Genomic DNA, 23,478 nt, shown 5'->3' on the forward strand with positions numbered 1-23,478 from the left:
TTTGCCAGAAGTGGATTAATGGATTTATCCCCTTCGATGGTTTTGCACCAAAATTTATATATTTGTGAACTACTGCAGCATATTTCACGTCACACTATATTATTGTTGAGTTTTTGAATTTTTTTTTATGTTCATATATGAAGATTATTTATTTACATAGATAAAAAAACAAAATAGAGTAAGGAACACTATATTATTGTTGAGTTTTTGAATTTTTTTTTAATGTTCATATATGAAGATTATTTATTTACATAGATAACAAACAAAATAGAGTAAGGAAAAAAAGTTCTTACATGCCCACTATCCTTTTGCCATGTGGACAAGATGACTCAGCAGCATTTTTACCGTTTGATGGATGGATAGCTCATTAGATAGCTCACATGTCAAAATTTGTTTTGTATCTTGACCAAATGATTCAGCAGGTATAGGGCTTAACCCTAGTATTCTTAATGGCCCTTACTCTTCAAACTACTCAGTATTCCACAAATAATTGACTAATTTGTTGTTTTTTTTTTCTTTTTTTTAATAATGTTGAGACCACTTCAACAAGAAGAGAAGAAATCAATTTAGTCTTCAATTTAACACATGACTAGGTGATGATGGCGGAAACATGTCTACTAAATTAAAGCACTTCCAAAACTGTCATATCATACCGATGTGTATCTAGAGAAGGGATGTGGTACGGTTTCTTGCTAAGAGCTTTCAGGAATCCTGTCTTGGCTGACGAAATACTTTTGAACATATTTTTGGGTGATCTTTTGTAGCCCCTATAATAATTTTCTTGTCCCCAAATGTATCTTTCTTTAGCAAATTATGTTGTTAAGTGTTAATTGTAACTCAATAGAGTCCATGAGAATAAGATGTTCCTATCATGGTTCGTTGTTTGGCATGTTAAAGTGTATCTTCACAGTGGGTTATATGTAGGGTTGTAAACGGATCGGATTCGGCTCGGATAGTGCTATATCTGCATCCGCATCCGCATCCGATTAGGTATCGGATGGATTCGGATAGTGTTAAATAGATACGGATACGGATTGGATATTTTATCCGTTTACATGTAAATATAGTTTTTCGGATAGCTATAGCCTATCCGTATCCGCATCTGTTTAGCTTTGGAACGGATTCGGATAGTGTTAAACGGATACAGACACGGATACGAAAACGAATTTCGGCTATTCATTTACACCCATAGTTATATGGTCTGATATCCATTGTATGACCAGTTTTTTTTTTTTTTTTTGATGAAAGTGTAATCACACAAATCACACACCAATCCCAAAAGGTTAACCGACTTTTGCGACCATAGAATGGCGGATATACCATTGTATGACCAGTTGAGCACAACTGAGACTTTGTCTTGCTGGACAAGAATGTGCGGGTGAATCTCTCGTCTTCAACTTCCAAGTTACTGACTTCTGACTCGGAGAGATGCAATCCTTGCAATATGGTGAGGCTACGTAGCTTGTCTCAGAAATCCCACTAGTTTGAGAGTTGAACCAACCATTGGACTGTTAGACCACCCCTAGTTAATCGGGTTGCTTACATGTAAAAAATCTCATTATCCTATTTTTCAACCATTTAGCGAATAGTCCCCATTATTTCTTTTGTCAAATCAAGGGAGGATTGACGTGGTAATTCTAACCATTGGATAGAAAAGGGGCTATTGAGATTGGCCATCTCTTGAATTTTGAAGCCAAAATAATTCATATGCTTGTAAATGTGTGTGTTAATGGAGATTTGAAGCGGTAGAGGCTCCCTTTTCCCTTCTTTAGTAGCAATGGTGTTCATCTGATTCATATTCCTTAGAAACTAACCACGCTTGGATATTGTCATTAGTAAAATCGTAGAAAGTATCAATAGGCTCCGATGGCTGTTCATTTAAAAATACATCTCTCCCTCTTGGCTTCCAATTAGTGAAGAGATTCTTTCTTCACCATGGCCAACTGGGTCTCATTAACTTGTATATTCAAATGTGTTGCTGTAGGCAAAAGAAAGAAGTAAAATATCTATATCACCAGACACCAGGAGTCATACTAGCACAACTAATTACTAATGGGTTATCAAATACTACATTACTTTTTCCTCAATTAAACAAAGCAACTTACTTATTTCGTGCAGTATCTCAAACTATTGCGATTATGGGAAGCATATCATACAAGAGAGAAAATAAAACTAACTCACTCCTAAGAGAGAACCCATGTCCAATATTCCTCCACATTGATCAGGCTACCACCTTAGCCATTCCAAAAGCAGCAGCAGAAGCAATGGCACCGATTAATGCCGTTTGGATGGCACTTTGAAAGGGCTTGTTACCTGTGAAGTGGGCCTTGGCGTAACCAAAGATTAACAATGCAACTAAGGTTAGGCCGACCGATGCCAATGTAGCTTTCTTGGCTATGGGTATGAACATGTAAGGCAGAAGAGGTGCAATTCCTCCTACGATGTAGGCAATGGCAATCGTCACTGCACTCTGTAAGGCTCTCTTTGGGTCTGGCTTCTCCAATCCGAGCTCAAACCTGCATTTATGATTCATTTCTTGCTTGATTAGGTGATTTTTTATATATTCTTCATGCCAACACTTGATTATAGTTTTAAACGAGAGACAAGATTAAAAGGGGTGTAGAATGCAGATATCTAGTTTATTGCAAAGACGCTCAAGTTCCAACGGTTTAGTAATGAATCAATTGGAAATATGTAAAATGTAGATCTAGTTTATTGTACACTAGATCAAGCCCCGTTAGGGGCTGCTTTCACTCTACTCTAGATAGCCCTCTTTTTGGTAGTCTTTTCCATGACTCAAATGCCTGGTCTAATACCAAATGTTAGGTAATTCACCATTAAATCAAGCTCTTTAACCTATCTTACACTATGCTGGCCAATCTAACGCCCATACACTAAATTGACTAAAAGGGTACTAGAAAGAGTAGAAGAAAAGAGATCAAATGTGTGTTCTACCCCACCTGCACCCCCAACCCCCAAATGAGAGAGAGGTCCAAGATTCTACAAAATCACTATCCAATTTGATGGTTCATGGTTGGGAGCGGGGAATGTACATGACTTGGCAATTCCAATTAATAGAACACACCTAAAATTTTAGTTAATATTAACAATTAACGTAATAGATGGGATGAGCTGAATTCCAAACCAGTGAAACAATTTTCATGAGCTCTTTACCAAAAAAAACAAAAAAAAAAACAAAAGAAGAAACAATTTCATGAGCTGGCCCGGCCCAGCCCAGCCAGCCCATAAACAAGGATGCCAAGAGTGAAGAAGACTATTTTTTTTTCATATGAAGAGTGAAGAAGACTAGAACTTTACTATCCTGGAATCGTGTTCAGAGAGACAGAGAGGAGAACCAATATAGAAAGCTTAAAACCTTAGCTTAATCGGTGAGGGTGATGGAACCAATGTTTTAAAATTAGAATTTGAGATAGGGATGTCAAAAAAAATCCGATCAGTCCGATCTTGGACAGGGTTGGCCTAGGCCTGAGGACAAGCAAGGGTCGGGCTGGGTTTGATATTTGAATATCCTTGGCAGGCCAGGCTGGGCCTGGGTTAAGGCCTTGGACCGACCTTATATTATATAATATATATTTATAGAATATATAGAAGGCATTCTTCAAAATTACTTCATTGAGACCAAGTGGAAAATTAGGACTCAACCAAAATCCTACAAACATTTTTTTTTTTTAAAATCTTCAAATTTTTGAAAAATTAGTGACAAATGAAGATCGAAAGAAATGAATTCATGATCAATTCGAAAATGAATTTTGAGATTCCACATTCATATCATCCATTTTTTTTTTTCAAACCATGAGTTGGAACTTAATACTTACTTCATCATGAACTCAAGCCATGCCTGAGGCTTCTTCCGAAGTGCGTTCACGACTGGCCCATACTCATGAGGCTCCAGTCCATACTGCGAAAGTATCTCCGCCACCTCCGCCGCCTCTGTAAACGGTTTAAGTAGAAAACAGTATTAAAACAACTTATATCCGTCCGTTCACCAGATTAAAAACATCCTACGGTTTCAGATATTACTTTACTTTTATTTTATTTTTTCCAGAAAGAAAACACAAGCACCTGTATCAGGGACTCTGATGATCTCCTCTTGCTCTCTCTTCTGTTCCCTCACGTAATGATCGGCCTCGCTTTTGGCGGCTAGATACCTGCATTCATATCTCACCGTTAATTACTATCAATGATTAACACACCCCAAAAATTTTCCGTGGACCCACAAATGTGACGACATATCACAAGCATTCGTTGCATGTGGTCGCCACACGCCCTGTTTTGTTTTTTAAGAACGAATGAACTGCGCGTGGAAACACGTGGTCCCACCAGAAAGAAGGCAAAAAGAAAGGAATGGAAAGGAAAATATTCTGGATCTGCTTTTTCTGATCAGAAAAAATAAAAAATAAAAAATAAAAAAAACTAATAAAAAAGCAAAAAAGAGGAATGGTACCCTCCAAGTCCCATGGAGATGGCGCCGGCGGCAATCTCAGCGAGACCGGCGGTTAGGATGACGGACGAAGAAGCGTTGGCACCGGAGAGACCGGCAGCGAGAGCGAAGGGAACAGTGAGACCGTCGGAAACGCCCATGATGATGTCTCTCACGATCTCTCCTGCCAAGAAGTGCTTCTCCTCGTGCTGGTTAAGCAGCTTCGTCTGCGATTCTGCGTCTTTTCCATCCGCCATTGCTCGATACAGAATCTGAAATAAGAATTTTCGAAGAAGAAGAGATGGAAGAAATTAAGGAAGAACGAAGAGCAAGAAGAAGTGAAGAATGAGGAATCTGTTATAGGAATGTTCAGATTTATAGTGCTGGGGTCTCTCAGTCTGGAGGCTAGGGATTATTCCGACTCACCCACTTTCCACTCATTGGGACATGGTTATTGACTTAATTTACACAAAATGCCACTGATGTTATATTTTTAATTTTATAGATTCAAGATAGCAGAGATTCGATGATTCGATGATCATCATAGGAGGTTGAAAGACGTGTCCCTATGAACAACCTATGGATTGACTTCTCCCAAGATAAAAATCTTACCGCCCCCTCGATAAAAATCTTATAAAAAGGGAAGGGAAGAAGGATGGTATACCACTGATATACCCGAAGTTAGCGCCCACTGTATCTATCTCTTTATGATATTTTATCCTACACCGTCATTGGTGCCATCAGCTAAGTGTACACTTCACAGCCCGGATGTGTGCTCAACCCCCTCTCAAAAAGGAAATTCCCTAATGTTTATGGGGGTACTTATTTAGATATTGGGACTTTGGGAGTCAGAATTTTTTTTGAATGTTTCTTCACACTCATTTCCGAGTGGTATTTCTTTTTTTTTTTTTTTTTGGTAAACACTAGGTGTCCAATGAGGCATCCACAAGGTTGTTGCGCACACATCCTGGTGCATCACACATGCTGACTTGGCACACGTCAAGATGTGTGTGCCACAGCTCAGCCAATGGATGCCTCATTGGGCGATCGGATCTGGATCTCAGGTAGACATGTGGTTGAAGACTAAGTCAAAGTGGAAGACTAGGTTAAAATTGCACCACTTTCCCTATTGGGATTAGGATTTTTCCATCACATCCTATAAATAGAAGGGTAGGGTATAAGGTAAAACACATACAATTAATCTCTTAAACTCGTGCTCTTTCAACTTCTTAGTTAATCTATTAAACTCGTGCTCTTTCAACTTTTCAATTTATCTCACTATTGCTGTCCCCCCCCCCCCCCCCCCGCGCCTGCTTCTATCCTCTTCTACTCAATTCTTGATTCTTGATGCATAGGTCTTTCCTGACGCCGATGGTTTAGATTCCAACGACAATAAAAGGTATAAGAGCTAGGTATGCTAAAACTACATGAAAGGGATAATGAAGATATTAGAGTAATAGAGTTGTAATCATGATGGAAGTCTAAACGCCTTCTCATTTTGCAATCCATTTTCCCTGTGGAAAAAGAATTAAAAAAAAAAGGTAAAAAGAACGGTGCTTGTTTAAGTGGCTCTTGCGTCTAGACACAAGATCACGTCCTATGAAATAAAAAACTGCTTGTATGTTGATGTCTCTACCTGTGCTCTTATTGGCCCCCACATTGATATAGACGCTACACAACCAAATAGTGATCTCTTGTCCAAAAAGTAAAAAATCCTAATGTGTATAATGTAGTTGTGGAGATTTTCGGAATTATATAGTTATTATTCTACATTAGGTAGCTGAGATATTGGATTGGATGTCTCTTCATATATTTTAATGCCATTTTCACCTAATTATCAAAGGTGGGGAACCATGTTTTAAGACTCACTCATCATTTTCAAAACCTGGTGACTCAGAGTAGACGTTTTTTTAAAAAAAAATTTATCATCTTCCTTTTTCTCTTTCTCCGAGTGAGGAGGGCCTGAGGCAATAGTTGCTTCACATATAAGTAAAGGGAGCTAATATTGAAGATAATCAACAAAAACTGTAGGATTTGTTTAGTTGTAGACAAAACTTATGATCTATGAATAATATATGATCCAGTTGAAAAAACAAAAACCCAAACTTAATGAGTTTCACATGACTGGAAAAAAAGCGTTGAGTCAATGAAAACTCAGACTGACTCAGACCTTGTCTGGTCATTTCTTAAACCTGTGCGAGTTTTTATGACTCTTGACCATGTTTCATGTTTTTTTTTTTTTGACTCGGTTAGGTGACTCACTTGAGTCAAAACATGGTTTTCCAATTATGCTAAATATAGCTTAAGTTTTTGGGTTGGACCTTCAAGTAGTATTTTGTGTGTTATCCCAATTTATTTAATATCGAGTTTTCCCACATCAACGGTCAAGGGTGGGAGCGAATGGTGTTGAGAGTGTCTTGTGCAAGGGGTGGGGGACATTATCGATTTCGTCCTATAGGGGGGATCAAACATTAATGACTGTAGGAGATGGTGGCTCATCTTTTGGGTAGGCTAAAATTACATATGAAGAAGAGTATTAAGATGTTGAGAGTAATAAAGTTATAGCCTCACATCGATTAGCTTAGCTAGGACCTTGGATGTGTCTTTATATACCTTTAACCATCTCCACCTAAATAGGTTAGATTTCAAGTGGTATTTCGTGGGCTATCCTTTATTTAATATTTGCAACTTGCCAATCTGAATCTATGTTATGCAAATATCAAATGTGTTGGTCCGTTCTCTTTCTCATCATCTTTGTTGATTTCTATTCCAGCTTTACATAAATAACGGCAGAGACGACAAGAACAAGAAAGAACACGAAGACAAGCTAGCAAACCCTTTTTTTTTCATTAATATCATCCATGAAGTAGTTCGGTCACTTTCCCACCTTTTTATCATTTTTTAAATCTCTGCTCTTAATTTAACCTTATCTGAGGAGATAATGCAACTTCTTCGATTCTGAAAATTAAAAACAAACTTCAGGGGTATTACAACTTACGACTTCAGAGTTCCAGACACCACCCACTACCAGTTACCAAAATAAAAAAATGGACACCCACTACCAGCCAGTTGCGATTCTTGTGAATCAGAATGAGCGGTTCAGTGTTTTAAGGGATTTTTGGATTGTCTGGTTCTCTCTCTCTAGCTTGCTCCACCGATGATGGTGAGGAGCTGACAAACGTTGGATAGGAATCACTAAGAAGTTACAAGAAAAAACAATGATGGGTCTAACTCAACAACAACAACAACAACAACAACAACAACAAGAGAGGTGACTCCAGAGACCTAATCTCTTTTGGATGGGCATTTGGTATTTTGTTAGATGGTAAACTCATTTTGGTCAGTACAGGTTTTATTAAGAAATGTCATGATATGGAACCAAAGCTGGTTGGGGTAATGACTGAGTTAAATTTTGCTAACAAAACAAATGTGAAGCTGAAAGAAGTTTCGTGTTCTGACAAATCATTGCCTGAACTTCTTCTACTCCATCCCAATCTCCTTGGCCTACGAGCTACTAACTTATTTTTTGCAAGCCTTGGAATTGTCCAAGGATATCTCTTACCTAAACATAAACATAAGTAATGATAGAATTCTAACCTAGCTAAATTATAAGGCCAAAATAGCTGCTACACAATCTCTTCCTTGTAATGTTGTAAGGACAATGTACCTCTTTGCCATCTTTTTAGTAATATAAATTTATCGTTTTATTAAAACAACAAAACACAATAACTATTCTTATTCCTGTATACATACGTCCAACGACTTCTCACCCTCTGGAATTCTCTACTATTTTCTTTTTTTACTTCCGTACTCTGCAACATACCTTACTTTTTACACAGTTTCATGGGTTCGTGAGTTTGATTAAATCTATTGCAATTTTAGATGTTGCAAGTTAATAGTAAAGCCAAAGCATTTTATTATTATTGACAGTTTGGGAACCGATCGATGGGTACCATTAAAAAGAGCAATCCAAATCTTCTACGGTGTGGGCTGCCCCAACGACAGTGCTGTGTAGACACAAGGCGGTGCACAATGATCGCCTTACCCCCATCCGGGAAAGCGCTCAGGTAAGGGTAAGGTGGTCATTGCACACCACATGTGGTTGCACAGCATGGCCGTTGGGGCAGCCTGCGCCATACAGGATCTGGATCCTAGAGAGAGAGAGTGCAGTTCTTCCTAGGTTTTGTGGTTCTAAGTTCTAACTGAGGTGGTGAGGTGGCTCTTCTCCAGTGCACCTCTGAGCTGGACATCTTTCACCATGACAACAAATGTTGACACATGGCCAAGGTGCCGTTTGAACGGCGTGGATGGATGAAGCACATCTGAGCCTAGTGCACATGCAATGGAGAAAATGATTTCACAGCTCGAGGGTGCCATTTAATTATACCTAAATCCACGTGTCACTACTACCGCACTAGATGATCCCAACTGGGGGGGGGTGTCCGCTGGAGAAGAGCCTAATCAGCATTAACTTGGACGGAATTTCTGGCTTTCATGGGGATGGGCTGGTCATAGTGTCCCATCCTTTGTCTGGGTGAGGAGCTACACTCCTAGACAGAAGCCATTGCCATTTTCCCCCTATAAAAACCCTATCTCTCTCTCTCTATATATATATATAGATATATAGAGAGAGAGAGATATATCAAATCACTGGAATCTATCAGTTTCAATACATTGATGAGATACCTAAAAAATTTATATTAGTATGTATAAAAAATCCCGTATGACCAAATTAAAATTATCTTTCCCTTTGGCCATCTAACGTTACCATTCTTCATGGTGAAGGAAAACACAGTCCTTGAAAAAATAGGAGGTGGCTAAATGCTTGAACATGCCTTTTTAATTTATCATAATCAGCAGAGTCCAAATCTATTTGATTATTTTATGCAAAGGAAAAAGAAGGCTGCCAGGCTGTGTGACATCTATATTCAACATAGGAATGACAAAATAACTGTTTCGCCCCTCATGAAATGAAAAATTCTACCCGTATTGGATGCCCTTGCCTGATCTCATTGACCAAAATGTTAGTGCAGTGGTGACGCAGCCTAGTAGTGATCTTATTATATAAATAGACAATTTCAAGTAATACATGCAAGCGCATCTGGTGTAGTGGTATCATAGTACCCTCCCACGGTACTGACCAGGGTTCGATTCCCTGGATGCGCATTATTTAATATTTTAATTCTTTTTAGGGTACTAATTATGTTTTTAGTATTCATAATTAGTGTTTTTTGCATGTTTGATGCGAGATGATGTTTCTGTAAATACCATTTATGCTTTTTGTTTAAATTTTAAGAGTACTTAATTTTTTTTTGTATAGATGTTATTTTATAATATACTAATGTTATTTTTTAGCATATGTAAAGATTATTCGTGTATTTTTATTCTATTCTAATGGGAAAAAGAATGCTACTAGGATGTGTAGTGTACGCTAGCGTTTCGTGTGTCTATCTCTCTCCTCCCTCCGATGAAATGACATATCTTCTCATATTGTGAGGGGAAAGAGATAGACTAACGTACGCTATGCAGCCAAACAAGAAACTCAATCTGTAGTTTTAAATATGTTTTGTATGTTGATTATGATGTCGATATGTTTTGTTTAAAATATTTATTATGGTGGGTCGGGGATTGCTACTAGCTCATGTGGTCCTTGCGCCCAGACATAGGGAGGATGAAATAATCAGCCCGTCCCCACGAGCCCACCCTTGTTGAATGCCCGTGCATTAGGGATGTAAATGGATAACCGAAATCCGAATCCGAATCCACATTTGTATCCGTTTAGGGACATCCATATTTGTTTAGAGATATCCGAAAAATAATCCGAATACTTCGATTAAAATCCATCCGAAAAAAAAATCTGAATACTTAATAATAAAAAATTAAGTAAATAATGATTTTGAGGATTTTTGAAGATTCAATAGGTTCTAGAATATGATGAAAAGAGAATCATGATCTAAGAGATATGGATTGAGAATGAGTTGTATCCGCTAGGGGGAGATAGGTCCGGATTACACAAGGTAGAGATGTAAATGGATGGTCAAAAATTCGAATCCAATCCGCATCCAAATCAGTTTAGAGGTATCCGTATTCGGCCAAGGAATATCCGGCTCCGATCACATCCGATCCGATTACACCCCTACCGTGCATGTATTCCCATTAGCCCCCGCACTAGTGTTGGGGCTTTGCGACTTGAGAGCTTTCTTTTTCACACTTATTATCATTAAAAGGGCAAGAGATAACTACCTAGTTGTTTAGCCTTCACCGGCATGGAGGCCAATGAGAGTACATGTAAAGGTATCAACATGCATGGAATTTTTTATTTTTATTTCAGAGAGATGGGATGGTAATTTCGTGTGCTTCCTTGTTTGATCATAGGTTGCACGAGACCAAGCAACATTGTTTTACTCTTAATAGAATGTGGGTCCTACACCTAATCTACATGGTGAATCATTCTCATTTCACATAGAGGAATTGGAATCCTAGTTTAGGTGTTTGCAAAGGGCTCATCTTACTGACCACATTTCCATCAATTTTTTTAGTCTATGTTTCCCTGAACGGTGTGGTTCCCTAGTGCCTCTCACAAGAGGAGGGTGGACCCCACCTGGGTAGAGTGTTTGGTCAGGTGCCCCGGGTGGATCCCACCCCCCTCTTGTGAGAGGCACTAGGAAACCGCACCGGTTAGGGAACCGTAGACGATAATTAACGATTCCATTTCCATTGGGTTCATGCTTTAGGTATGAATTAAAGGATTCAGATCATCTACTGCCAGAGCTGCCCGGTAGGACCGTGCTTCCCAGACATGGTGAGTGTGCGTAATGACCGCCTTATCCAAGTAACCCTACTTGAATAAGGCGTTCAAGTAAAGGTAAAACAGTGATTGCACACCTCACCATGTCTGGGAAGCACGGTCCTACCGGGCAGTTTGACAGTAGAGTATCCAAATTGTGAGTTAAATGATCAAGATCAACCTTCACCTCTCATAATTTATTAGGAATTTTTTTATTCTTTTAATGAAATTTGTAAAATTGAACCAATTGGCAACTGGCATTTCATTGGATTACAACTGTTACCCGTTTATAAGGTAGAGGATTGACATTTGTTGGGCACTAAAAATTCCTAAAAACATCTATTGGGTTTTCGGCAATGTAGGCACGGATATCTCATCTGATATGGAAAAACAAGAAAAGGGAACGGATGGGACCTACGTGCTCATGTTCCTAAATATTTGGAATCACACTACTCCTCAGACTCAGACACAATTCTCTCTCTCTCTCTCTCTCTCTCTCTTCTTTCTCTCAGTCAAAGGACTCAAGGTGCAGTAGCTACTACTCTTGTTTAATTGGCTTAATTTGCTGTTGGCTCTGGTTTCCAATTGCAACAAAGCTCTCTCTCTCTCTCTCTCTCTCTCTCTCAATTATACTACCATGAAGGCAGCTGGTGGATCCCCACCAGCTGGATCGCACTGTAGGCGACCTTCAGATATTCTACACCGTTCAGATCGATTTGGGTGGTCTAAGATTTATCGAAATGACTTGAATACCTTACACTCTTATATTGAGAATACCTTTCTTTATTGATAAAACCTAAGAAAAAGCACAACTGTTTTGGTCCTCTCCATTTTCTAATTGACCCAAACAGCGCCCCCACCGTTTCTAGCTTATTCCTCTCTTTGGAATCACCTATTCTAATCATCATGTGGCCATAGCTCATGCTCCGCTTTAGACCCTCTATAGTCCTTATATTGTGATTCCGATCATGTGGCCATAGCTCATGCTCCACTTTAGACACTCCATAGTCCTTATATTGTATGTATTAGTGGCATACGGTGCATGCAGTTGCACCACGGATTTTTATCGTCTCAATTACATCTTCGTCAATTACATTTCAAGTGCACATCTAAGATGAGGACACATGGCTTAATAGAATCTCACGGTCGAAATTGAATTGAACGATTTCACTTTCATTTCACACATTGCTATTTTTCCCTCCATTGTCTCTCTCTCTCTCTTTCCCACCTCTCCTCTCTCATGACGACCTGACCAGAAGACAGTGGAGGTGGTTTCCGTCACCGTAATCTGCATCCTCACTCCGGCGCGGCAACCTCACGTCGATGGAGCACCCTCCCAAACCTCTTTCTTTTTAAATCCCTAACTCCCTCTCTGCCATAGGTCCAGATTCGAATCGTTCTTCTTCTTCCTCGCACAAACGAAGCTATTGCCCCCTGCAACTTCAGGTATGGGACTATTTCAGTCAAAGAATCATGGTTTTCCCTATACCAAACCCAGCTTTGTTCTGATTTTGTGTTTATTTTGCAGACCAAACCCTATCTCCTCTCCTCCAAGGCAGCGGCGTCGACGACTACGGCGACTCCTCTTCACACTCCAGGTATCCCCATGACTCCTTTCCTTTGATCTCTGTTACCTTTACATTGCCTCTTTGTTTGTGTTTTTTTTGTTTTTTTTGGTTGTCATTGTGTCGATTTGGAACCAAATCAATCAGTGATTATTTAGTAGATTCTGAGTGGTACTTCTGTGGATTCAGAAGTGAAGCCCTGGTGGATTCCTGTTCTGTTTTTTTTTTTTTTGTTCTTTTTTTTTTATGTATCCCTTTCTATCATTCAAGCAAGGTTCAGATTAGATTTGTTAGTTTCTAAACCCGATGGCTATAGTGTTTTACCTGAAATTACAGTTTCAGATTTGCTTCCATCCTTGATTCTAGCTTCTGATTTGGTTATTGATTGTTTCTTGCCATACCTGAATGCAGTTTATCTCTTTCTCTGTTTTCAGTCTCTTTTCGATTTAAAACTTTCCATCAATTTCTGGTTTTTCCTGGTTCATGTCAAATTTTTGTGTCGATTTGGTAGAAGATAGAATGTAAACTTGACAATTAATCAATTTCTGGACCTGTTATTGGTTCTGTTTTGCATGGTAAGTCAGTCACTTAGATGTGCTTAGTTGATGACATGAGTTTGGGTATAAATGCCCCTAAAATACTAACAACTATGTTGTGAGTTTACACTATGGTACTCTTACATTTTCAGGTTTAAAATAAAACCCTCCTTCTGATAGATCATGGACCTCATTTTTCAGTGACTAGAACTCTTACATTTTTTGGGGTTTAAAATAAAACCCTCCATTCAATATGCTTTGCCATATTGCTTTTGATATTGATTGTAGCTGTTTGTGTCCAATAAATTACCTTAACTCTAGCTTGATTTGAAGAGTATCTGCATCCTAAAAAATACATGCTATTGCTGCCCTACATCCATGCTCTTAAAAATTGACTTGACTTCTAGCTTTCCCTACATCCATGCTCTTAAAACTTGACTTTACTTCTAGCTTTTCCTACATTCATGCTCTTAAAAATTGACTTTTATTCACCTTGATTTTATACTGTAGGTTTCGATGCTTCAAGTCACACGCTCAGACTCCAATAACTGGGTGGTGTTGTAGATAATGAAAGAAAAAAGAAAGTGATGCTGCAGCCTCTAAGAAAAAGGGGAGGAAGGCTTTAGCCTGAGCCATGGGTTATTAGCCTCAATTGCAGCTACCAGCCTCCTTTTGAGTTTCTATTTTGTTTATTTGGACTAGTTATAGCAAGTTTTTTTTTTTTTTTTTTTTTTTTTTTTTTTTAGATTTTAGAAAATTTATTGCTTGTAATTGAAGCCAAGGCTGATCCCTTAGCATACATGTAGGGATTGACCCCTTGTAAGCACAAGGTTTTTTGAATGTCTTCTCTTTGAATGAAAGTTTGCAAGCACAGCTAACAAATTTATTAAGTGCATATTAGAAATTTCATGTATGGTCATGTTCCCAACTTGGTAATAGCAGTGTATCAACTCTTGGAGTATGGATCGAGTGAGTCATGAATCAGTCAATTACTACAGCAAGTCTGTCACTTAGATGTGCTTAGTTGATGACATGAGTTTAGACAGATATGAGGTTCTTGATTTTAAAGCTCATTTAGTGTGGAGTAATAATGATCATCTATATCTAATTTCTTGTTTTTTAAGGTGGTATTCTTTTTAGAAGGGATCATCTTTCCACCACTAACATGAGTGGGTGAAACAGTCTTTTGTCATCATACCAGAAATTGGAATTTTTCTAGCTACCCAAAACGGATGATTCTCAATGAGGGGTCTCTCGTTCCATAAGCCCCACTACTTTCCCCTACTAGTATAGCAAGGATATATATGTGATCACTTGAATTTCCTAGTCACGCAAACTAGACAAAAAAGGAACTCAATCCTCACATATCAACCATTTATAAAAGTTTTTACAAGATGAAGTACATATAATAGTTCATCAATTGACTGAATTGGTCTGCCCATATTAAGAATTATGAAACCCGAAAATAAGCTTCAAGCCCCTTGGAGTACTCTTCTTCATAGGACGTTTGTAATAATTCTCCCTAAGAACTATGTCATCCATATAAGACCAAGTGGCCCTCTTGGAGTGCTCTTTGCCCATAAGAACCTCTTTGAGTATGGGTTCGCAAGACTTTCAGGGAATTCCTCAACAGTTTCACAGAGCAATCCCTGCAAACAAACAAAATAAAACCACAGTTAATATGATAAGAACAAATTCTCCAAGACTCCACATTTAATAGACACTTTATTACCATGTCTAGTTTTTATATGAGGTGTCTATCAGTGTACATTTTTTTTTTTTTTTGGGGTTAGATGGGGGTTATATGGAGAGAGAGAGAGAGAGAGAGAGAGAGGGCAAAGGTGGGTTTAATGCAGGGAACTTGGACTGGTCCTAGCTCTTATGGATCCCAATCAAATGGAATGAGAAATGGTGTTCAGAACCCAAAATAAAACTCAAGTTGTTAAAGAGATATCTTCATGAATATTATTGCATTGGGTTCAGCTCATATTGATCCTCCCCTGTACATTGCTAAAATTCTAACAAGGAAGCACCATCATGAGGAAACAGTGAGGAAGTGTAGTTTGTAAGCACTGAGCAGAGATAGCCGGGTTCAGGTCTGTGTTTATAGTTCTTGAGAATTTGATCCATCATCTTCAATTACTATAATGTTAGGTATTGAAAATGATTCAGAACTGATAAATCATAAAGAAAGAAAGATAAGGCAGTCCATATAAGTAACTTGCCTAAAGCATCCAGTCCCTTTTCTTTTTCTTGTACACCTCGTGAATCGGCATTTTCTAAGGAAGTTTCAAAATGCATGGACATGGAAGCAGATTAGCAATAGCAAGTCAAACTGAAACTGCTACTGATGATGATGCCAAAATACACAGGTTTCCAAATCTATTATGTGCTTTTTCACAAGACATTAAGACCTCCAAACTAGAGAATTGCTGTCCCACTTTAAATCAATTTTCCTTCTTAACTTGACAAAAGTTGAACTTTGTCTTAAAGGTTTAACATTTCTATCAAGTTTACGTCCTATCTTCTACCAAATCGACACAAAAATTTGACATGAACCAGGAAAAACCAGAAATTGATGGAAAGTTTTAAATCGAAAAGAGACTGAAAACAGAGAAAGAGATAAACTGCATTCAGGTATGGCAAGAAACAATCAATAACCAAATCAGAAGCTAGAATCAAGGATGGAAGCAAATCTGAAACTGTAATTTCAGGTAAAACACTATAGCCATCGGGTTTAGAAACTAACAAATCTAACCTGAACCTTGCTTGAATGATAGAAAGGGATACATAAAAAAGAAAGAACACAAAAAAAAAACAAAACAGAACAGGAATCCACCAGGTCTTCACTTCTGAATCCACAGAAGTACCACTCAGAATCCACTAAATAATCACTGATTGATTTGGTTCCAAATCGACAAAATGACAACAAACAAAAAAAAAAAAAAAAAACACAAACAAAGAGGCAATGTAAAGGTAACAGAGATCGAAGGAAAGGAGTCATGGGGATACCTGGAGTGTGAAGAGGAGTCACCGTAGTCGTCGCCGCCGCTGCCTTGGAGGAGAGGAGATAGGGTTTGGTCTGCAAAATAAACGCAAAATCAGAACAAAGCTGGGTTTGGTATAGGGAAAACCATGATTCTTTGACTGAAATAGTCCCATACCTGAAGTTGCAGGGGGCAATAGCTTCGTTTGTGAGAGGAAGAAGAAGAACGATTCGAATCTGGAGCTATGGCAGAGAGGGAGTTAGGGATTTAAAAAGAAAGAGGTTTGTGAGGGTGCTCCGTCGACGTGAGGTTGCCGTGCCGGCGTGAGGATGCAGATTACGGTGACGGAAACCACCTCCACCGTCGTCTGGTCAGGTCGTCGTGAGAGAGGAGAGGTGGGAAAGAGAGAGAGAGAGAGAATGGAGGGAAAAATAGCAATGTGTGAAATGAAAGTGAAATCGTTCAATTCAATTTCGACCGTGAGATTCTATTAAGCCACGTGTCCTCATCTTAGGTGTGCACTTGAAATGTAATTGACGAAGATGTAATTGAGACGATAAAAATCCGTTGCACCACATGCAGTTCAAGAGATCGATCCAAGTGCTATAATCACACACGTATTGTGAAGGTTCAATCTAACGGCTGATATTCCAGCCACTCGTCCGTGAGGGTTCTAAAATGTCATGAAAATGCCCTGAATGGACAAAATTGCCCCCCTAAAACAATGAGAGACCATAACTTGGTCATTTTTAACTCGCAATTGAGTACTTTCAAATTGCAGTTTTCTAAGAAAAACAAGAAGAATATTGTGGAACTGCTGTGTTGGCTAAAGTAGACTAAAAAATTCATTCCAGATATGAATTGATCGAAGGAGAAGATTGTTCTACTTATTGGGAACTTTGGGATTGATTCAAATGGATTTGTGAGCATGCATTGTGACGGACCGTGTGGAGTTTGGTGGATTCTCCAAGTGGTGTAAGAATTTTAGATTTTTTGCGGTTTTTTTGGGTAATGATCCGTAAAACATGGAAATAGAGATAACTATCACTTAATCCAATTTTGTTGTCCTAAATCCTAAATCCTAAATCCTAATACGCTAATAAATGGATGGAGGAGGGAGCTCTTCTACTAGGGTTCCGATTCCTAGTTGGTCTCTTATTTTATCTACTTACCTCTGTTTCATTCCCACCCTGGCTACCACGTGTCCTCCCCATATATATATATATATATATATATATATATAACACTCACCTCGATCACTGCCTGCCTCGCTACTGCATTGCAACCTTGGCTCCTTTCCTTGCTTCCCACAATTCCCATCGAGAAAATGGAAGTAGTGAGACAACGCCGGAACCACAATCTCCGCCTCCTCTTGCCTGACTCCTCCACCCAATGTCGCCCTCATTTCTCAGTACTCACAATTCCCCCAACTTCATCCTTCTCCGCCTCTGCCATCACCACCATATCGATCCCAGCAAGAAGTGGATTGTCTCTCCGACCTGGAGAAACTCAATGTGCTTGGCCATGGCAATGGTGGCACAGTCTACCAACTCCGCCACAACCGCACCTCCAACATCTACGCTCTTAAAGTCATCCGTGGAGACTGCGACACCACCGTCCATCACCAGATCTTAAATGAGATGGAGATCCTACGCCGTACAGACTCTCCCTTCATTGTCCGATGCAACGGTATTTTCCATGATCCTTCAGGCGACACCTCGATCCTCATGGAATACATGGACGCCCGCACACTCGATACTCTCCTCAAATCCCAAGGAAGCTTCTCAGAGCTTTCACTCTCCACCATCGCTCGCCATCTCCTAAACGGTCTCAAATACCTTCACTCTCAGAAGATCGTCCACACAGACACATCAAGCCTGCGAATCTACGTACTTGTGAATCAAAAGATGGAGATCAAGATTGCAGACTTCGGAGTCAGCAGCAAGATCATCATGTCTCATAATACGCTTCAACGCTGCGATTCATTTGTGGGTACACATGTGCATACATGAGCCCTGAGAGACTGAATCAATGCACCTACGGTTCCACCTACGACGGTTACGCTCCTGATATATGGAGCTTCGGACTTACCCTAATGGAGCTCTACGTGGGTCACTTCCCCTTGCTCTCTCCTGACCAGAGACCCGACTGGGTCACGCTTATGTACGCGCGCCATATGTTTCGGAGAACCACCCAGCTTGCCTGAAGGTGCTTCCAAGGAGTTTCAGAGCTTCATCAACTGTTGTTTGCACAAGGATTCCAGCAAGAGATGGACAGTTTCACAGCTCTAATCACACCCTTTTATCGCCAAGGATTCCATGCAGCAGTAATGTTTTGTCGATCTAGAGTTTTCTGCTGATGGCAATGACGACAAAGTAGATCGCCCTAAGTCAACTAGTGGAACCCCCATTTTTTATTATTCTTGTTGGTCTTGTCAATGAATGAATGAATGTATGTATGTACGGACGTTAATCCTGCAAATACTATTACTTTAATATGATTCTTTACTTCCAAAATTCTTTTAGCATTCGGGAACTGATTTAGCATTTGATTTCCTAAAAATGATATAAATATATATATATATAATCAATCACATTGGTTCTCATGAATGAACCCTACCCTTTTTTGGGGGTGAGGATGAGGGAGAGAGAGAGGATTCCATTTCTGTTTTCCGTTGATAAACCACTATACACTTATAAACAAGAAAACACTTGATGAACCCTGAGTTCGTAACATATAACAGGCTTGGGATTGCATCATTTTTACCAAACTTATAATTAACAACAACAAATTAATTGATTTTTTTTTTTTTCTGATGTTTTCATATTTTTACTAATTTATACATATTTATTATATTTAAAAATAAGAAAACGTGATTCACATTTGAGTGGGTCGAGTCATTAGGTTTTTTGAAAACCGAATCTAGTGAAAAAACCTGGTTTGCCAATAATGAAATTAACACGACATAAATATTATTTGAATTTATTAATTTTATACTTCTTCAATATCTTTTTTCTTTATAGTTACATTGGTTGGTAATACTTTTACCCTTTTTTGCTTTTGTCAAAAACGTATATTTTATGCATTTGTTTGAGATGAAATCAAGGCCGATAACAATACATTACATAATCGAATCAGATTATAATGTAAGTGATACTTTGGACTATCGGGTTATATCAAACTGTTTCGAGCCTGGTTTTCGACCGAAACTGTTTGCCTTATGGGCCTTATCAAATGGGCTGGGCTCTATTTTTAAGGTTTTAACTTTTCAAATAGGCTGGGAACCATTTTATAATCCAAACAAATGGACTGTACCAAATAGGCTGGGCTCCATTTTTAATCCAAACAAGTTTGAAAGAGTGAATGGCATGGGAGGGTGACGTTTCTATCGGTTTGTACAGGGTCGGATTTCGGTTCTGGGGCAGCTTAGTTTCGGTTCAGGCCTTTCAGTTCGGGCTTATCGGGGACTTTTGGTGTAACCGTAACCTCGCCTAAACCAAGAGGTTTTAAAATGCTGAATCCGAATCTGAATCCTGCCCTACAAGGGCTCGGCTCGGTTCAATTTGGGCCTTAGAAGTTGGGGCCGGATCGGGTTGGTCGGTTCAGTGAAGATTTTGACACCCCTGGGCTATGCCAATTGCCGACGGACTTCTTATGTAATTACATTGATGAAAATGATAATTTTGGAAAGAAATTTTCTTTCACCCAAGGGTGAAGATACTTCATCAATGGTTATAGTGATTCATGATTAATTAGATTATCTCGATTTATCATTAGCTTTTTCATCCATATTGTTCATGTTTGGAAATACCCTTTTCCAAATTTTATCTGAGGGTCAAATCAGTTTAATGAAAAGATTCTCTTCCCACCATGAGTGGAGAGAAACTATGCAACACCATTATCTAGAAGAGGGGATAAATGCCACTACTGGCTGGTTTTTTATCCACTCATCTCTAATTTTTGCTGTAAGTTTCAAGAGGTTATTAATATGTGCGGTCTATTAAAACCTAGGGTGCATGACATATGGATACATGCAATATAGAGCTAAAAGTAGAAACCTTACCACTATAAATTTTTTTTTGGGGGGGGGGGGGGGTGGGGTGGGGGAAGGCTGGGCACACCGTCAATGTATCATAAGCTAGCACCTTTTATATTGATCTCTCTTCTTCTTTTGAAATTACCCATGCCCCTCCTATATGATACTCCGTCCCATGTCCCCATTGGTGCTATTTGCAAGTTTACCACACACAAGCAGTGTGTCTGTCCCTCTCCCTTTCTTGGGTTTTACTTGCATCATGAGTTCATGGAGGAGTTTTATGATTACAATACCGAAATCGAAAAAATCGAACCGACCATTTGACTCAACTATATTTCTTTGTAATTTATTTATTGAAATTTTGGTAAGAAAATACTTAAAATGACCTTGTGTACTTAGCCAACAAAGAAATGAAGCTCAATATTGTTAGGGTTAAAGAAGTGTGGCGTGTACCTGCACCTAGACACAGTCGCTTGCGAAATGACCTGCGCACCCCTGTGGGAAGGTGGAAAGCACCAAGAGTGTGCTAATTATTTCACGCGGTTGTGTTTGGACGTAGGTACATGCTGGGTTGCACGACCAGCATTTAGCTTTCTTTCTCCCATATTGTATTTTTTTTAAACAACAAAACTCACTAATTGCATCCAAGATGAGCAGGTTTTGCTAGGAGAAGATCATGGAACATTAAAAATGTTTGCTTAACATAAAAACTCTCATAATGAAATTCTAAAACTTAATATTAATCTTCCCAAATTTGTTGTTTCATGAATTCAAAAACAAAGTTTATTAGCCATTGCATCGATCCTTCCATGTTTGGTAACAAGGACAATGGATCAAGACCTCATAACCATATAGGTGGAGTACTCTAATCACTAAGATTAAAGCTATGATGCATCAACAAACATTAAAAATAAATGAAGAGCAACTTGTGATGTTCCCAAAATTGTCTTTTCATGAATTCAATAATAGAGTTCATTGACCATTGCAACTTTCCATGTTTGGTAACAAGAGCAAGAGATCAAGACCCCATAACCATATGTGGGGTCTAGCTAATCAATAAGTTAAAAGCTATGGTCCATCAAAAAAAGATTACAATATAAAAGTTTTAAGCCCCACGACTCAATTAACTCACAGGCTCATCTCAGACATCACCATCTTGTGAAGAGCAACTTGTCTCAAGTTCATGCATCTTTTCTATGGTTAAGATGTGGATGTATTGCCTCCCTTTGTGTCCCCATTCCCGATTCATCTTTCCACCACCAAGTTTCTTTCAAGGTAATCCACTTGATTATTGTAATTGAGATAAGTTGGAAACGACCCCACTGTATGAGTTCCACTAAGAGTCTGATTTAACCATGGTTTTAAAAAAACCGGATAAATTTTTTTCTTCTTCCTTTTTGGTGGGGATCCTTGACAGGATTTTAAAATGCGGAATCGATCAGTTAGTGCCGATTCGAATCAAGATTGGATTAGAATATGTTGGAATCGGTCTCCAAGAATCTTAGAACCGGTTTTCAAATTCAAAAACAGAAAATTTTTAGGGTTTTTGGGTGTGAATCGATTGTATCGAGGTCGGTCACAATTGATTTCAATTCAAATAAACTTCTAAGGACTTAGGCTCTACTGCACTAGCCTCAAGCCAGTTGTGTCGGTAGCTGTCCTCTCAACCAAAACCAAAACCAAAAAAAAAAAAAAAAAACACAAAGAAGCTAAGTTGTTTTTAATGGGAAAAATGACTTTGCCAGGGAGAATGACTCCTCCCCCAAACCCAGGATGGGACAAAATGACCGCCTTACCCCCTTCCCATGAAAGTTGAAAATTCCACCCTTATTGATACTTCCACACATACTTCCATTGGTCTCCATGCTAGCAGGTCCATGCTCCTTGATAGGAAACTCTTTTTCTTAATAAATAGTTCAATTTTAGTTATATAAAATATAATTTTTAGATTAAGTGACCTGTTTCGATCCAACCGAATAGATTGATAAATTAGGACGGATTAATTGAACCACCTGAAATACGATTGATTAACCGATTGATTAACCAATTGGGAATAATATATACATTAAAATGACTTAACGAACTGATTAGCAAAAATCGATTACAGATCAGCCGAACCAACTGGTCGATGCCCTAGTGAGATAACTTTGAATTGAACTTGACTTCCTTATAGACTGCAATTCAGATCGTCTACGGCGCAACTGCCTGTAGCGGCCTATGTGGCACAGACTGGGCTGAGTGCCCAATGACCGCCTTACCCCCACTGGAACAAGGCGTTTGGGTAGGGGTAAGACAGTCTTTACACACACAACTCAATCTATGTCGCTCAGACAGCTACGGGCAGCGCGCCATAGAAGATCTAGATCCAACTGGACTGTTAGTTAAAATGGTAAATAAAAACTTAGCAATGAATATAACTTGTTTAGGAATCTTCTTACAACCTTCCATCCTATAAGAAGTAGGGACCAGGTTGCCAACTGCCTAGCAAATAAGCCGAAGAAGATTACCTAATTTAGGAATCTTCTCGTAGCCCTCTCTCATCTTATAAAATCTAGGGCTATGATACTAGCGAATAAATACACTAGTTTAGGAATCTTTCGCATCTTCCTATAACTTTCCAGTCCTAAAACAGTGGCGGCCAAACGGACGAGCAAAAGATACAGTATGTCAGTATTAGACAAAGGCGGCTTTCCACTAAGCTTACTTCATGGAAATTGCAAGTACTTGGCATTGCGCACGTGGGTCAATGTATAATGATTCGATTAGGTTTTTTTTTTTTGTTTTTTTGACTCAAAGGACTCGACTAGTTCATTAATTTTGATTATGCATCTACTTCAAATTAATGTCCCAAATACCCTTTATCTCAATTGACAAGGAGAATATACAGTCTGTTGCAATTAGGTGTTTTTGGTAATTTCACTTCAACCGGTATCCGTAAGAAGTGCTTCTCTCCTAAGCACCCAGCTTTTAAGCTTAATTAAGTGAACAAAATCCTAATCAAATGGCCATCAGGGCTGGAATACTAAGTTGATTAATCTCTACTTTTATACGTGTTCGCATAAAAGTGTGGTATTTCTTCTAATCTTGGTCTAGTTCCTTGGACAAGCCTCTTACTCTCGGGCAAAA

The 23,478-nt window shown here is 38.9% G+C and overlaps 1 protein-coding gene, 1 non-coding gene and 1 pseudogene across 2 annotated transcripts; 2 read left to right on the top strand and 1 right to left on the bottom strand.

Annotated features, from left to right (window-relative positions):
• Positions 1-2,083: 2,083 nt before the first annotated feature.
• Positions 2,084-4,757, bottom strand: LOC122653735 (vacuolar iron transporter 1). Its single transcript, XM_043847673.1, has 4 exons — positions 4,466-4,757; positions 4,084-4,169; positions 3,837-3,951; positions 2,084-2,516 (listed from the first exon to the last, which is right to left on the bottom strand). Exons 1-4 carry the CDS (start codon positions 4,696-4,698, stop codon positions 2,222-2,224), a joined length of 729 nt encoding a protein of 242 aa, XP_043703608.1. The 5' UTR covers positions 4,699-4,757; the 3' UTR covers positions 2,084-2,221.
• Positions 4,758-9,536: 4,779 nt separating this feature from the next.
• Positions 9,537-9,607, top strand: TRNAG-CCC. The gene has a single exon. It is a non-coding gene; the product is annotated as a tRNA-Gly (tRNA).
• An 8,036-nt stretch (positions 9,608-17,643) lies between these two features.
• Positions 17,644-18,646, top strand: LOC122654921 (annotated as a pseudogene).
• Positions 18,647-23,478: the final 4,832 nt, after the last annotated feature.

This window comes from Telopea speciosissima, chromosome 3 (genome assembly GCF_018873765.1).
Source record: "Telopea speciosissima isolate NSW1024214 ecotype Mountain lineage chromosome 3, Tspe_v1, whole genome shotgun sequence".
In the NCBI taxonomy this organism is placed as follows: Eukaryota; Viridiplantae; Streptophyta; class Magnoliopsida; order Proteales; family Proteaceae; genus Telopea; species Telopea speciosissima.